This window comes from Protopterus annectens, chromosome 3.part1 (assembly GCF_019279795.1).
Source record: "Protopterus annectens isolate FY-2018-M chromosome 3.part1, PAN1.0, whole genome shotgun sequence".
Lineage (NCBI taxonomy): Eukaryota > Metazoa > Chordata > Ceratodontiformes > Protopteridae > Protopterus > Protopterus annectens.
In genome coordinates, this window is record NC_056732.1 from 1,909,374,695 (window position 1) to 1,909,393,371 (window position 18,677).

At 37.6% G+C, this 18,677-nt stretch overlaps 1 protein-coding gene across 2 annotated transcripts in view; it reads left to right on the forward strand.

Annotated features, from left to right (window-relative positions):
• The window catches only part of LOC122798822 (ubiquitin carboxyl-terminal hydrolase 47-like), an 831,248-nt gene that overhangs the window by 754,171 nt on the left and 58,400 nt on the right, over nt 1-18,677 (forward strand). For both annotated transcript variants that reach the window (XM_044067947.1, XM_044067946.1), the window contains exon 9: nt 6,640-6,705. In XM_044067947.1, coding sequence (XP_043923882.1) covers nt 6,640-6,654 — 15 coding nt within the window. In that variant the 3' untranslated portion in view covers nt 6,655-6,705. The remainder of the gene's footprint in view (nt 1-6,639; nt 6,706-18,677) is intronic.

Sequence of the window (18,677 nt, forward strand, 5' to 3'; positions counted from 1 at the left end):
TACAGACAAACTATTTCAGGACGAGGTAGAATTTTTAAGAAAAGCATTTCACAGCAGGGGTTACCCACTTAAATTGTTTCAGGCTATACTGGATGAAATTGTTCATAGAAGAGAAAACGATCTCAAACCTTTGTTAGGAACAGGTCCAGTATCATTTAGCAAGCAGTATGCTGCAAATTGTGATATGCGCAAGAATTTTGTATACACATATTCCCAGGATTCCTTATTGATTGAAAATACTATTAAGAATTTATGGCCTATGATTGCGTTACAAGATGAATTTAACAAATTATTCCCTGAACATATTTCCTTCACCAGAAAAAGGAATATTAATTTGAAGGGAATATTTGAACAAAATATGAATTCAGCAGAGAAGCAGCAAGGTTTAGTAGTAAAAAGAAAAGGGACCTTTGCATGTGGTAGATGCAAACAGTGTTTACATCTTATTAACAAAGAACAAGTTTACATCCCCTCATGTAAAAGCACGTTGTATGCTAAGGGTAACTACAATTGTAACTCATCGGCTGTAATATACATAGGATTCTGCCAAAAATGCCCATCTTTTTATGTGGGCAAAACTGAGAGGCAATTGAAACGCAGAATATATGAGCACATTAATGACATCAAAACAAAGAAAGAAACAAGTGCCTTTTACAAACACTCTCTCAGTTGCAAGAACATGACATTAAAGTTCTTTGTAGTGGACAATGTAAAACAGGATTTGAGAGGGGGAGACTGGGAGACAATGCTTGGCATTAAAGAATTAACTTGGCAACTAAAACTCAATGCAACTAAGCACCCAGGCCTAAATGAAGGGATAAGTATAGGTGATATTCTTAAAGCTAGAAGAAATAGGATCAAATGAAGCACCTTTGCATTGTTACAGTTCAAAGATACATTAACATCAATGTCTTTGAATCTGGTGATTTACGGCTTTTTAACTGGTTCAACTATTCTTTAGAAGCAATGGACATGAAGAATGTTTGATTTTCTGGTATTAAAATTGGTTCTAATTGTACCCCAAAAGAAAGTATTATATTTCAACATTGGTTTGCAATACATTTTGCATACAAGGGGTTTATATAAAGCATTAGGTAGCATTTTAAGATTTTCCACACTCCTTAGAAGCAATGGACATGAGAAATGTTTGATTTTTTGGCATCAAAACTGGTGCTAATTGTACCCCAAAAGAAAGTACTGTATTTTAACATAGGTTTGCAATGCATTTTGTATATAAGGGGTTTATATAAAGCATTAAGTGACATTTCAAGATTTTCTATAGTTAGTTATATGTACTTTTGCTTTTTTATTAAGCTATAATAAGATTGTATAGTAAAGCAACAGCTTTTAATGTTTTTAAAGAGTAGAATTACATTCTTTTAGAATGCATACATTTTTAAGTGTTTTTTTCTAACATTCAATTGATGGTAATGATTCAATTAATTTAATCACATGAGCAGGGTTGGTTTAGTTTAAATATTGAGGGATGCAATAACCTAACACACTTGAAAAAGCCCGTTACGAACGGGCGAAAGCGCTTGTGGTTACTGGAGTGTTTTATCTCGTTGTGGTGCAATAAAAGGATTTTTCAACTTTTCCTGCTCGTCTAACTTGTGCTTTAAATTTTGAAGCAGTCTATAAGTACTGAAGTGGTCATTTGTCTGCAGTAGTGTTCCGTGTCAGTTTACGGAGAGTACAGTGCCTTTCTGCCTGGTGGGATTCGTGGTACTGGTTTGTTCGAGTTGTTTTGCTTCCTGTACTGCTTTATTTGCCTATATCTTGCTTGTTATCCTCTTCTGTTGTTTAAGCTCCATTAACCGCAGCTAAGTGACGGGCAAACCCACGCACTTATGGTTAAATTTATTTGGTTTTATAAAAAATAAATAAATAAAAATGGTTTGTATACATATTTCTTTTAAATGTTGCTCTTGTACACTTGGGGGGATGTTGCCGGGGGTGTGCGGACACCTATGAGCGGTCTCGCTCATTCTTTTCCACCTTCTGCTGCTCTTCATTGCAGGGGTGTGTATATTCTGAAAGTTCTGCTCTCAGACACACCCCCTGCACTCGTACATGCTCGGTGTACATGTAGGAGCTCCGGCAGTGCACCTTCATGAATATGCATGGCGCATTGCTGTCCTGCTACTCAATGGCCGCTTCTGTGCAGGACTAAACTAGTCCTGCATGGAACGATAGTGAATCCAGGTGTGTGTGTGTGTGTGTGTGTGTGTGTGTGTGTGTGTGTGTGTGTGTGTGTGTGTGTGTGTGTGTGTGTGCGCGTGTGTGTGCGCGTGTGTGTGTGTGTGCGCTTGTGTGCGTGTGTGTGTGTGTGTGTGTGTGTGTGTGTGTGTGTGTTGGTATGATAACTGATTTTTTTTTGCACTAAATCTTTGGAATTTCTGAAAATTGTATACACAACCAAATATAGCAGATTTTTAGGAGTCTCTTGAAATGTGACATTTCCATTGATTTAGTAAAATGGCATCAGTTGTCATACTTCTATATAATGAATAAACTTGAAAATACTATTCTTTGTGCAAAGTTAACTTAATAGCCACAGAAACTTAATTATCATTGACTCTTGTGATTGATTCTGTATAAATTTAAAGTAACAAAGTATGTTACTGGGAGCCTTCCCTGTATTGTGAGTAATCAGTCTGTTGACCATTTTAAAATCCATTTTAGTCTTTCCTGAAAAATCAGGATTGTTGCATTAGCTGTGTTCTTAAATTTAAAACTGTAAACCCTGAGTATTGTGAGTAGTGTTCTCATTAGAGCTACAGTCTTACTCCTACAGGAGAAACATTGGAAGGGAAGGAAACAAAAATTTAAACTTTAAGCTTTTAGATGGTATTCTGTCATACCATCAAAATATAATTGTTTATCTATGTAGTTATTAATTTATTTCCATTTGTTTACTGGAAAAGTCCAACTGAGCTACTAGTTACCATTTTCAGAAGTGGCCAAGGAAGGAAAGTTCCATTACAATAACAGTGATAATATTAATAACAGCAACTAAAGGAACATGTTTTAAATACAGTTTCATGAGAAATCCAGTTTTAAGCTCTGGTAGGTATCAAAACAAAGGACGAACACTGAACAAACTTTTATAAAATTTGCACAAAAATGCATATATATACATATATATATATATATATATATATATATATATATATATATAGTAAAATAAAGATTTTGCACTGCTGTAGTAGTGCGTGATCATGACATGAATCTGAGGATCAAGATGGAGACAAGTTAACAATAATAATAATAATAATAATAATTATTATTATTATCATTCCAGCTATTTGACATTTTTTCATGAAAAGTAATAGTCAAAGAAAACCTTTCAACCTGCTGTACCTTTTGCCTGTTCATGCAAGCTGGCAGAGTACCCACTGATTTAAAAATATGTTTCCAAATTGAACCACAATAAAGCAGTGTTACCCAACAGGCAGAGCTGCTGCTGTGAGGGGACATAATGCATTTTTTTCAATACTATCACTATTTGTTGACAAACCAGGTCAAGTCACAAGGTTATACTTCATTTACTCAACGCATTTCACTTCTTCTTTCTTTTGGAGGCCCTATTTTTCACAGGTTCATTCCTTGAATCTTGTAGTTGTAATACTTGTATCAGTTGTTATAAAATTTGTTTGAAATTCAAAAAGTTATTTTCACCACTTCATTCTTTCACTGCAAGGATAAACTGGCATCAGTTTGTCGCAGTTCTTCCCATGATACAAATTCTGCTGAAAACCATTCAGTGTGAAAATAAATGTTTTAAACTCTAACAAAACCATCTAATGAAAGCTTCAAGGTTATAGCAAAAGTAATTAGATTTGAAATCATCTCACATTTATTTTCATCAGTCGCTATTAGAACCATGTGGTCTGACACTTCCAAGGTTTCAATCATTTCAATAAAAAAATCATGCATTTCTCCACTTTTCTTGGCAAATAATTAATATATGCAGAACAAGCTACTTTTAATCCACTTTTTTTCATCTTTTGCAGAAATAAACTCTTTCTCTTTATATGTGTGTGTGCATGTATATATATATATATATATATATATATATATATATATATATATATATATATATATATACATACAAAGAGAGAGAGAAATAGTACATGGAACATGATGATTATACTCTATCAGGATTAAGGCAACTTTGTTATGCACCACTAAAGAGATATACATGACATTTACCATGGGACAGCATTGGGAAATTAAAACAGTTTTAAAAGCTGTGAAATGCTTCATGCTGTTGTTCAAATATTAGAACCATAGCTAGGTCATCTGATACCCTGTGTATTTCCTGCAACTGGCACCCCTCTGAACTCAGAATTGAAACTGTAGCAAGCTACTTGCTATAAATGTCACGAGCAGCTTGCAACAGTCAAATCACCATACAATGAGAGGTTCATCTCTTCTGCCATGACTGCCAGTGCAGTGTGGGTATTTATTTGTGAAGCCACAAAAGCCTTTCAACATCATAAAGCAATGCTGGTTGTGCACTCAGACACAATTGGCACCTACAGATCATACCCCATAACAGTTTGTGTCAGGGGCAGCCACTACCTTTGCCTACCTTAGTTATGGCTCTAGCATATACACAAAAAGGCATTTCAAAGTATCCAACAGTTTTTTTCACTTTAACTAGTAGTACATTAGAGCAGCTAAAACTCCACGTGCTACAAGGAATTTTGTTCGTGTTTCTCTGACCATATCCAAATGAGATATTTTCTTACTGTGGTCAACATATAAGTGTTTTTAGTGCTGTTTTTTTTGGGGGGGGGTAACAACACATGATGCTAAAGATATGGTTCTGATATTTGGGTTAAAGCAGCAACATTCTGTGTGAAGACTCACCACTGTTAACATTTTCTTGAAATTAATTAGTTGCTTTTATATTGCTTACATTACAAATATGCTTAAATTATATAGAAAGGGCATAATAGATCATAATAATGCACCTTAATATTAGGCAAATATTTTAAATTTCTCTGTCTGCTTACGTGTAGTAACTAGTGAACTGAAAATCCCAGAGTACTGAATGTTAGAAGATTTTATTATGTACTTAAGAATAATCCATATTATACAATGCAAACTTGGCAAGGCTGATAAACGTGCACGCTGATTGGCTAATCCAACCAGCATGCACATTGTAAATCCAGAGAAACTAACGAAAATGTCTGGCAACTAATGTATCATGCAGTGGTGACGGCAAAACATTAAACGGACAAAACAACACAGTAAAGCATACCATAGCAAGCACCAAAACCATAATAAAGTGTGCAGTATTGCAGCTGAATCACCCAAAACCCATTATTGTTATTAATACACTACTCAGTCCCTCAGCCCGAACAGCAATTAACTTCATAAAAGCAGATCCACCCTGACTCCCGACTTGTAACTCTATTTCTTTAAAGTATACACTTTACATACCACTACAGAAGTCCCTCTGTAAATGGAGAAAAAGCAGCAAAACCATAATCAAGTCTCCAATATCGTACCTCAAGCACTCAGCGCAGAGTCTTGCTTCCTGATACAGTCCTCCATCCCTCAGCTCAGAAACACCAATCTACTTGTTATAGCCAAATCCACACTCCGTCAACCTCTCCTTTCAAAAGTGAAAGCATAACATATGATGTACTAAACTACATTTAACAATTGTAAAAATGTAACAACAGAAAAAAAGCATATATACAAAAATGCAAGCACTGCACTTTTTGAAACTACCCCTAAACCTTTAACAAAATAAATAAACATGAACTAAAAGTGTGGACTATTTTATCTCAGACAAAGTGCAAGAATACAAACTAAAGCAAGCAAAAACCTAAATAACAGGAACACAAACATAACACAACACAAAATAAACACCATTGTATAATAGCAATAACCCATGAATGGGTGTGGGCAATGCTGGATTTACCCACGGTTGGCTTTGTTTGATCACTCGGGCTTCACCAGTAAATCCAGCATTACACACGCCCAGCCATGAGGTATTGCTTATTACACTGTTTTATAAGTTGCCCTTGTTGTAGAGTGTTGTTCTAGAGAAAGAATGTTTTGTTCTGTCCTTTGTCTGGAATGTAAGTTCCTGTACTTTGTATAGAGATTAGATTTTTTTGTATTTTAATATATTACTATATGGTAAAATTATATTTTGTAATTGATTATTTCATAGTTTAGTTTGTGTCATATATGATACAAGGTCATGAGTGCTGCTGATCTTTGAGATATGTCAGAAATAAATAATATTATGGATATAACTTATAGATGCACACTATTGTTAAAATAATTTTACTGTTATTTGTGTTTAGTTTAGTGTATGCATGAATCCAATGCAAAAACCTTGTTTTCTTCTCTTCAGTTAGAATATTTCTGTATTTCTGTAAAGTGTCATTTATGTTTGAATTGTGAGTTGTGAATTCTGCCAATATGGAGCTCTTGCAATATTTTGTATTCTAAATAAAAGACTTTAAAACATTAACTGGAAATGTATATCCCAAGTACAGAAGAGCTTAAGCTCATTTGATTCCAGCCCCAAATTACTTTTAGCTATGAAAATGCAGTTCATTTAAGTCATATTGAATGTTTCATGATCATTTTGTGTATTCTTTTTTTCAGGAAAAGGAGAGATAGCATTTACATTCTAATGCTGGAAAAACTAAAGGTGAACCAGATGAAGAAAAGGTTAGTATAGGAATCTAAATTAATTGGCTGTAAGAGCAATGTAATACAAATCTGTGGAGCCTACCTAAAATACAGTTGTTTTGCTTCTCATCTGAATGATCAAGACACAATCACCTGAAAATGAAAAACTCCGTCACAGCTAATTTAGATTATAGTTTACCTACAACACACCTGCACAGAACAAGTAACCCTTTTTGCAGGGCGGGCTAGCATCCCTGTACCCACTACAAACCTAACTTATATATACTAATTGCATGGTTGAACATTGGAGAAAGTAAAAAGACTCCTCAAAATAGCTCAGAGGCCTCATGTAGTGATCCTCCTGTATGTTGAAAGCATGACCTACAAGCAAAAGTTAATTCAAAGAAGTGTGTTTGGACTCTTAGAGTAGAATGAACTGGCCAGTGGTCATATGTAAGAAAGCCTATTGTTTTAATATGAGGTTAAGGAACTACACTGACAGAATATTATTTTTCAGTGAATTAAGATGCTGCAGTGGATACTGACTAATTTTATAGATATTTATTTTATTCTCAGAAGGAGAATACTTTGTCACATGTGGTCCAGCAGATGTTAGATAACGTCATTTGGATTAATCCCACAAGTGGGTGAGTAAGCTAAATGATTCTTTTGTTTAAGATAAGGGTGAGAAAACTTGAATAGGATATACGATCTGTCACTATTTAAATGAAAATAAGAACATACTATATGACTATTCATGGGAGGCAAGGAATTTGAAAAGAAAATAAAAAACTTAAAATAACTCCAAATGGGCATTCATGTTTAACATATTAAAGTGCAATAAGTTATAAACCATGAAATGAAAGGCTTAAGACATTAGAAATTTGAGTCTTGTTGTTGTTTTGTCGTTCGGCTTTTCCCGGTTAGGGGTCGCCACAGCGGAACTCCGGTCCGCTAATGATTGGCAGCAGATTTTTATGTGCCGAGTTGTCAGCTCTGACGCACAACCTTCAATGAAGGTACGCCCACTCACGCATATCTCCACACAGAAGACTCTCTAGCTGAGAATCGAACGGGACAACATCTTACTGTGAGGCGACAATGCTACCGCAGCACCACCACCGCAGTTTGAAATTTGAGTCTACAGTTGAAAAAAAAAATCACCTTTGAGAGAAGCAATGGCAGAGTGTGAGACAATGAAAGGATATTATGTATGAACGGACAGGTAACAGACAGGTCAACAGAGAAAGATAGAAAGGTAGGATGGCTGTTAAGAAATTAGCATTGTTATTTAGATGGCATAATAACCTTTGCCCTGCCTCTGTTTTTATATAACATTTTCATGAGTAACACCATCACATGTGGTATTTGTTTTCTACAGTTTATATGTTAATAAGTATGAATATTATGTTAGTATATTTATTGCGATGTGTTGCAGTGACTGTTTTTAGAGCATTTTTCTGTGCATATTTTTATGATATAAAAATACTTAAGAAATTCATTAGACTTTGGAGTCCAGCTTTAATGGCAAAAGAGGGAGCTTTTGTCCCAAATGACCCAAATTTGATTAGCTTGTGGGTGGGTCAGGGTAATGCCATATTTGTCAGTTTGCTCAGCTCAGGAGGAGGAGCGTGATGTGGTTCCCTTGTGAGTTGGATGACCATAGCTGCAGTGTTATCTAGTTTACATAGGGAATTGCATATGGTAGCATTCATGTGCTCTTCATTTGCAGGCCATAATGGAAGCCACAACCATAGCTCTCAACTGTCCAGATTTCTGCAGCATGTCCAGATTTTTGTCTCATATTTTTGGTTTGTTCCTCAAAAAATTTGTTTTTTTTTTCTGGTAAATCATTGAGGATTGAAGTCACTAAATAATACTAAACAACGACAGACATTTGAGTTTCAGACTTCACATCGTATATAAAAATAAAATAATTAAAAACGTGTGATTCTAACAACTTTCTAAGTTTATAGGAGCAATATTTAAAAACTATCCCTATTTTGGGGCCTTTTCCCTCCCCCCTCCAATTATTTCTGGCTTTGTCCAGATTTCTTGCACTGAGAGGTAAAGAGGTAATGCCACAACTGTAACATGTTGTACATTTTAGGAAGAGAACTCCTCCCATCAAAATGATGTCCCTCCTTCATGCTTGACTCTCACCTCAGTAGGGACTGAGTGGGTTGAAAAGCATTTACCTGGATCACATAGTAAATGGACTGTACTGCTCTCAATGTGATAGCCAAATGGGCATGGAGGATGACCATAATGGTAGGTGAAACTAGGTGCACAAAAAAGTCCATTAGTATTTCACTTTTTATCCCTTTGCATTTGCTGTCAAGTATATTTGGCATAGCAAATCCTGTTATTATGGGTAATGAGTATGTTTAGTTTGAATGCACAATAATCAAATATTGAATGAACAGCCTAAAATAGATTGAATAAAATTACAGCTTTTTGGTAGTGATGGGTAAAGTGTTTACCTGGTGCAGTCTCTTGCTCTACTCTGAAGTTACCATCTTTGAATCCAGAAAATTGACTGCCCAGCTGATAATAATTATTTAGCTCTGCTTCACCAGGTCTTACTTGGTAACGTGGTGTTTGATAATGCAAGAAACAGTAACAAGCAATATTTTCTCTCAGTGTTTTTTTTTTTGGAGTCAGTTGAGAAAAAGGAAGCAGTTCTTCAAAGAGACTGTATGTGTGTGTGTGTGTGTGTGTGTGTGTGTGTGTGTGTGAATATTAACTGTTTTGAAAGTACTTTATTTATACAGTTACTGCTATTTGAATATACTTAAAGGAAGTTCTCCATTTAGAAACTGATTATTCTGGGAGGCTGCTCTATTTATGAATGAAGCAGAAATATTTAGAGAAAAATAATTCCCATAGCTTTTTGTTTATGGTAACTAAGTATGGCATTCAGAGTCCCATCTGCATATGTATGAAACATTCTGCAGATTGAGACTTGCACCTACCACTGAAAAGTGTGATATTCAAAAATACATAACCATCTTTTTCTCAACTTTGAGTCTGTTTTTCAAAGCTCTGTACGCAGTGAACAATCAGCAAACAAATCACATTAGGGCTCCGTGGTCATAATTCATTCAGTCAGCTAAGTTCTGCATCTAAGAACTATGATTTAATGTTGAAGCAAAGTATATGATCACAACATAACTGCACTCTGCACCCTACAAAAAGGATGCATGATGCTCCACTGGAGTATGGCCTTGAAAGAAAATACACATCAGGAAAGCTGTGGGTATCCTACAGCACAGCAGGTGATCAGTGTGTGACTTACAAAGAAATAGAATACAAAATACTAGGATGTATACGGCAGCATTTAGGGTACACAACTGTTGCACACTACATTTTCATAGCACAGAAAGTATTTGAAGGGATGCATTCTGGTAGCAGGGGCAGTCAGTAGTGCAGATTTCTGCATCCTTCATTTTAATAGAACATGCAAAGGATGAGAACAGAGGCCACTATTATTAAGGCACACATAGGTGCACTACTGTCACTCATCCATGCTAATAGTTTACAAGGTATACAGGGAGTCCAAAGTACTGCTAAAGCAAACAGTATCACACTTGCTTCTGCATTAGGTGAGAACAATGTTCAAACTGTTTGGAGAGGTACAACACTAAATGGTCTATTCACAGTAGGATGAACAGAACTTAAGAGGCCTACTCACAGCAGCATGCATGGAACTTAAGAGGCTTACTCACAGCAAGATGCACAGAACTGACAGGCCTACTCACAGCAGCATGCAAGAAACTTGAGAGGCTTACTCACAGCAGTATGCACAAAGCTGCATCATTAACAGTTATAGTGGCTATATTATATCAAAATGTTATTACACACATTGTGTACAATGTACATATGTGCAGGGTTGTGTCACATATAAACAATAACAATGCAGTATTGATGAGACTGCCTGTGTACAATGTACATTAGTGCAGGGTTGTGTCATATCTACACAGTAATGATGTAGTCTTGATGAGACTACCTGTGTACAATGTGCATATGTGCAGAGTTGTGTCACATATAAACAGTAATGATGTAGTATTGATGAGACATACCTGTGTGCAATGTACATATGTGTAGGGTTGTGTCATATCTACAAAGTAATGATGCATTGATGAGACTACCTGTGTGCAATGTACATATATGCAGGTTTGTGTCACATCTACACAGTAATGATGTAGTATTGATGAGACCTACCTGTGTACATTGTACATATGTGCAGGGTTGTGTCATATCTACACAGTTAATGATGTAACATTGAGGAGACTACCTGTGTGCAATGTACATATGTGCAGGGTTGTGTCATATCTACATGGTAATGATGTAGTATTGATGAGACTACCTGTGTGTAATGCACATTTGTGTAGGGTTGTGTTATATCTAAACAATAATGATGTAGTATTGATGAGACTACCTGTGTGCAATGTACATACGTGCAGGGTTGTGTCATAACTACACAGTAATGATATGTACATCACTATAGTTAACCCAGAAGTGGTACAGAGCTGCACTAACAGTTATAGTGGCTATACTATGTCAGCATGTTATTACATACACTGTGTTTAATGTTCATATGTGCAGGGGTTGTGTCATATCTACTCAGTAATGATGCAGTATTGATGGGACTACCTGTGTTCAATGTACATATGTGCAGGGTTGTGTCAAATCCACACAGTAATGATGTATTGATGAGACTACCTGTGTGCAATGTACATATATGCAGGGTTGAGTCATATCTACACAGTAATGATGTAGTATTGATGAGACCACCTGTGTGCAATGTACATATGTGCAGGGTTGTGTCACATCTACACAGTAATGATGTAGTATTGATGAGACCTACCTGTGTAAATTGTACATATGTGCAGGGTTGTGTCATATCTACACAGTTAATGATGCAGCATTGATGAGACTACCTGTGTGCAATGTACATATGTGCAGGTTTGTGTTATATCTACACAATAATGATGTAGTATTGATGAGACTACCTATGTGCAATGTACATATGTGCAGGGTTGTGTCACATCCACACAGTAATGATGTATTGATGAGACTACCTGTGTGCAATGTACATATATGCAGGGTTGTGACATATCTACACAGTAATGATGTAGTATTGATGAGACTACCTGTGTGCAATGTACATATGTGCAGGGTTATGTTACATCTACACAGTAATGATGTAGTATTGATGAGACCTACATCTGTACATTGTACATATGTGCAGGGTTGTGTCATATCTACAAAGTTAATGATGTAGTATTGATGAGACTACCTGTGTGCAATGTACATATGTGTAGAGTTGTGTTATATCTACACAATAATGATGTAGTATTGATGAGACCTACATGTGTACATTGTACATATGTGCAGGGTTGTGTCATATCTACAAAGTTAATGATGTAGTATTGATGAGACTACTTGTGTGCAATGCACATACGTGCAGGGTTGTGGCATATCTACACAGTAATGATATGTACATCACTATAGTTAACCCAGAAGTGGTACAGAGCTGCACTAACAGTTATAGTGGCTATACTATGTCAGCATGTTATTACATACACTGTGTTCAATGTACATATGTGCAGGGGTTGTGTCATATCTACACAGTAGTAATGTAGTATTGATGAGACTACCTGTGTGCAATGTACATATGCAGGGTTGTGTCATATCTACTTAGTAATTATGTAGTATTGATGAGACTACCCCTGTGCAATGTACATATGGGCATGGTTGTGTCACATACACACGGTAATGATGTAGTATTGATGAGACTACCTGTGGTCAAAGTACATATGTGCAGGGTTGTGTCACATCCACACAGTAATGATGTAGTATTGATGAGACCACCTGTGTGCAATGTACATATGTGCAGGGTTGTGTCACATCCACACAGTAATGATGTAGAAGTGATGAGACTACCTGTGTTCAATGTACATATGTGCAAGGCTGTGTCATATCTACACAGTAATGATGTAGTGTTGATGAGACTCCCTGTGTGCAATGTACATATGCAGTGGTTGTGTCACATCTACACAGTAATGATGTAATATTGATGAGACTACCTCTGTGCAATGTACATATGTGTAGTGTTGTGTCACATGCACACAGTAATGATGTATTGATGCGACTACCGGTGTACAATGTACATATGTGTAGGGTTGTGTCATATCTACACAGTAATGATGTATTGATGAGACTACCTGTGTGCAATGTACATATGTGCAGGGTTGTGTCACATCTACACAATAATGATGTAGTATTAATGAGACCTACCTGTGTACAATGTACATATGTGAAGGGATGTGTCATATCTACACAGTAATGATGTAGTCTTGATGAGACTACCTGTGTACAATGTACATATGTGCAGGGTTGTGTCACATCTACAGAGTAATGAATTAGTATTGATGAAACCTGTGTACAATGTACATATGTGCAGGGTTGTGTCACATCTACAGAGTAATGATTTAGTATTGATGAGACTACCTGTGTGCAATGTACATATGTGCAGGGTTGTGTCACATCTACACAGTAATGATGTAGTCTTGATGATACCTACCTGTGTACATTGTACATATGTGCAGGGTTGTGTCATATCTATACAGTTAATGATATAGCATTGATGGGACTACCTGTGTGCAATATAAATATGTGCAGGCTTGTGTCATATCTACACAGTAATGATATGTATGTCACTATAGTTAACCCAGAAGTGGTACAGAGCTGCACTAACAGTTATAGTGGCTATACTATGTCAGCATGTTATTACATACACTGTGTTCAATGTAAATATGTGCAGGAGTTGTGTCATATCGACACAGTAATAATGTAGTATTGATGAGACTACCTGTGTGCAATGTACATATGTGCAGGGTTACGTTATGTCTACACAGTAATGATGTAGTATTGATGAGACCTACCTGTGTACATTGTACATATGTGCAGGGTTGTGTCATATCTACACAGTAAGGATGTAGTATTGATGAGACTACCTGTGCGCAATTTACATATGAGTAGAGTTGTGTTATATCTACACAATAATGATGTAGTATGGATGAGACTACCTGTGTGCAATGTACATACGTGCAGGGTTCTGTCATATCTACACAGTAATGATATGTACGTCACTATAGTTAACCCAGAAGTGGTACAGAGCTGCACTAACAGTTATAGTGGCTATACTATGTCATCATGTTATTACATACACTGTGTTCAATGTACATATGTACAGGAGTTGTGTCATATTTACACAGTAATAATGTAGTATTGATGAGACTACCTGTGTGCAATGTACATATGAAGGGTTGTGTCATATCTACTCAGTAATGATGTAGTATTGATGAGACTACCTCTGTGCAATGTACATATGTGCAGGGTTGTGTCACATCCACACAGTAATGATGTATTGATGAGGCTACCTGTGTGCAATGTACATATATGCAGGGTTGTGTCACATCCACACAGTTAATTATGTATCATTGATGAGACTACCTGTGTGCAATGTACACATGTGCAGGGTTATGTTATATCTACACAATAATGATGTAGTATTGATGAGAGTACCTGTGTTCAATGTACATACATACAGGGTTGTGTCACATCCACACAATAATGATGTAGTATTGATGAGACTACCTGTGTTCAATGTACATATGTGCAGGGTTTTGTCAAATCCACACAGTAATGATGTATTGATGAGACTACCTGTGTGCAATGTACATATATACAGGGTGGTGTCATATCTACACAGTAATGATGTAGTATTGATGAGGCTACCTGTGTGCAATGTACATATGTGCAGGGTTGTGTCATATCTACACAGTAATGATATAGTATTGATTAGACTACCTATGTGCAATGTACATATGTGCACAGTTGTGTCATATCTACACAGTAATGATGTAGTATTGATGAGACTACTGGATGTACTTTGTTAGTAACACAGTAAAATGTCACTGTGTCTCTTTCTAGATTACCTCTTTAACTTGATTGCATCACAAATTTCACTAGATAGTTTTTGCTCTATAAGTAACTCTTTGAATTATTATGTTATTTCATTTGAATATGTACTTTAAGTCCAAAGAGACCAGGAAGGCAAAATATGTATGAAATGTGTTTAGACAGTAATACATGCAACTAACCAAAATATTTGTCAACTTAACTTTGCATTTCAAAAGAAAACAAATTCCTTTCATTCTTCCCAACAAATACTTATAGTCCACGCTGCCCCTCCATGACACAGACTTGCTCACCCCATCATTATATTAAATAGGTGAATCATGCTCCTGTTGCTTTGCCTCTTCTTTCTTCAATGAGTCATCCTGCCACATTCTGTCTAGAGATTCCACCTCCTCCCTTACTTTCTATAGTACTTTAAATGGAGAAATATTTTTGTAATATTGTATCATTAGTCAAATCAAGGTCTACATCCATCAGGATGTAATAATTTTCACACAACTGTCTACATAGGTTCATAGGCTCATAGGTAGGTACTAGGCTATCGGCCCTAGGGCCTATGCAAGCCTAGCCATAACAATTCCCTGGATATTTCTTCCCACAATATTTACTTCTCCAGGCCCCTGTCTAGCAGGGCGACTGATATGATCCCCGGGGTGAATTTCCTATCTCCCATTCAATCATCAAGGTTCCTTTTGAAGAGGGCCAAAGAGGCACTCTGCTTGATATGTATGGGCAGTCTATTCCAGAGTATAGGGAGGCTCTGGGTCAGGAACCTATCCCTCCAGCATGTTTTGTTCATTCTGATGACAAGGTTTAATTCCCTGGAGCATGTGGCTCTGAGGGATTGGGATTTCTTTAAGTGGAGCATGTCCAACAGCTCAGGGTTTGACATGGCCTTGTACGTTAAGCAGAGATCGCCTCTGAGTAGACGATATTTCACAGAGTATAGCTGGAGTTTTTTTAGACGGTCAGTATATGGCATCTGCTTTAGGCCTGTGATTCTTTTAGTGAGGTATTTCTGTGGCCTTTCAAGCTGTTGCGGATGTCTTGTGAGGTACATACCAAATGGGGCATTATACTCTATAATGGGTGTAATGAGGGATGAGTACAGTGGGACAATGACCTCCTTTTTTCTGGATGAAAAGCCCTTAGTGATGAGGTGTGCCACATAGAAGGATTTCCTGACTGTTGTGGCAATGTGGTTATCAAAAGTGAGACCACTGTCCACCTGTGTCCCAAAGCCTCTCATCACACTTTCAATATTTAGTGTCCTGCCACCTATGTGGTAATTCATGGATACATGTTTTTTTCCAAAGGGGATAACTATACATTTCTTGGCATTAAGCTTGAGCCCATGGCTCTGGCACCAGGCATCTGTTTCTGTAAAGCCCTTTTGTAGAATATCCACATCATTTGGGGATTCAATAATGGCTCCCACTTTGCAGTCATCTGCAAACTTTGTTAGCCAGAGTCCCTTAGTGTTGGCCTGTACTTCAGAGAAGTAGATGCCAAACAAGAGCGGTCCCAGAACTGAACCCTGAGGTACTCCACTTGTCACTTGTCTGGAGCTGGATTTGGAGATGGCTAATTTTATTGTCTGGGTTCTGTCAGTAAGCCAGTTAGCAACCCATCGAGTGACGTAGAGATTTATGCCTTTATCTATGATTCCAGAGTGGGGGATGGTGTCAAAGGCCTTGGTGAGGTCCAGATAGGCTGTGTGGACTGCCTTACCCTCGTCCACAGCTCTGGAGACTGATTCGAAGAAGTCAATCAGATTCAGGAGACAAGATCGGCCCTTCAAAAACCCAAACTGGGTGGGGTCAAGTGTTTGAAGGTTGCCAATGTCTTTGTTTATAAGTTCCATGATAATGCGTTCCATGCCCTTTCAAATCAGGCTTGTCAGACTGATGGGACGGTAGTTCCCGGGATCCAAGGTGGATCCTCCCTTGTAAAGCGGGATAACTGTAGCTGTGCGCCACTCAGTGGGCACGAAGCCTGAGGTGAGGCTATGATTAAACATGACACTTAGGTGAGGTGCCAGTTCATTTTGTAGTTCATGTAGTACACAGCCTGGGATGTCATCTGGTCCCATGGATGCTGTATTCTTAGCTTTGGAGAGTGCGGTTTCTACTTGTGTTGCTGGGATTATCTGTATACCATTTCTGTATGGGTGAGGGTGTACTCTTTTTTTTTGTCATTGCAACTGCTAATTACATCTACATTTTGGTTGTTACTAGTATTATACATAAATATGGGGGGGGGGGCTCTGACAAGGGTAATCATGCTTCCAGGCCTTAGCTGAAAATGGGCCTTGCCTAGTTGGACTTTCCCGGTAAACAAACAAAGCTAAGTAAATAAACACATACATAAATACAAACATAAAAACATAGTTGATGGGGTCTGTTTAGAAATTCACCCTGGGGAGGATAGCATGAGCCCTCATAAAGGGTTGATCTTCTGTTGATCGAGGTCTATGAACTATGCTGAGTTTAAGTAGTATACAGCACACTATATAGAAATTTACCCATTTAAAAGTATGCCAGCAGTAATTTTATGAGTATCTTTTAATGGAATTTGCAGTGCTATGAAGGCAAGGCTATACATCAGATATGGACTTCACATCAAAGATTTAACCTTGAGAGTGGAAGGAGCAGCCAAAAAGGGTTTACATACATTTGTGCGAATGAGATTCTGTTGGCTGCAGTGTGCCAAACATCAGAATGTCGAGCGCACAAATGTTTTTCAACCAGATAGCCGAATAACATTTATGCGAATGCAGTACAGCATTCACATAAATGTTATTCGACTATCTGCATAGAGACTGCGGTACAGTCGGGATTGGAAATTCATCCACATCCCCACTGTAGTGTGATCTCGGATTTAGAATATATAAGTAGGGGGGTGTGGGGAGTTTGCCTCCCTGCAAAAACGTAATATGTCATATAGGAGTCTGATTTACATCAGCTCCTATACGGCTAACACGTGGTGGTTTCGGCAACAATGTCGAACCAAATACATCGAGCATTTGGTTCGACATTGTAAACGTTGGGTTATTTCATTTTCGGTTTTACCATTTGTTTTTTCAAACAGCAAATGTTTTGCCATTCGAAGAAACAATAGTAAACCACCAAAAAGTGTAGGGGTAAGATTTCAAGGATACTCAGTATATTGTAGAGTAAAAAGCTGCCAAGATGAAATAGCTAAAGTCAGCCTCACATAACAAAAGTAAGCTGTTTTTAGGACATGCAACTCTGCAGCCTCAAGCCATAGGAATCTGTTCAGATAAGCTATTTGTATTCAAAATAAAGCCAACAGACCTCAAAATAATATTCTTGCCTTCACTGGGCCTCATAAAAGCCAGCCAGTGATCAAGCGATGTCTTTCTTTATTTTATGAGGCGGTATATGCTGATTACAGTAATGACAACCGTGGGTATAGGACTCATTGCAAGGAGTTTGTTAAGTCTTTGTCTGACCTACATCTAAGCAGGTAGACAAACCAGTCTTATAGTAAAAGAGACACAGACAGATATTGAAGCTATGCTCTCAAAGAAAGCTCCAGGGCTGGATCATTTTACAGCTTGTTTACCATACCTCTCAATCTCTTAGAGCAAGAAATTTGGACTTCTTCTACTTCTTCTTCTTCTTCTTTCAGCTGCTCCTGTCAGGGGTCACCACAGCAGATCAACTGTTTCCATGTCTTCCTGTCCTCTGCATCTTGCTCTGTCACACCAACCACCTGCATGTCCTCTCTCACCACATCCACAAACCTTATCTTAGGCCTTCCTCATTTCCTGTTACCTGGCAGCTTCATCCTTAGCATCTTTTTCCCAATATACTCTGCATCCCTCCTCAGCACATGTCCAAACCAACGTAATCTTACCTCTCTGGCTTTGTCTTCAAACCTTCCAACCTGGGCTGACCCTCTAATATACTTATTCCTAATCCTGTCCATCCTCGTCACACCCAGTGCAAATCTTAACATCTTCAACTCTGCCACGTCAAGCTCTGACTCCTGCCTTT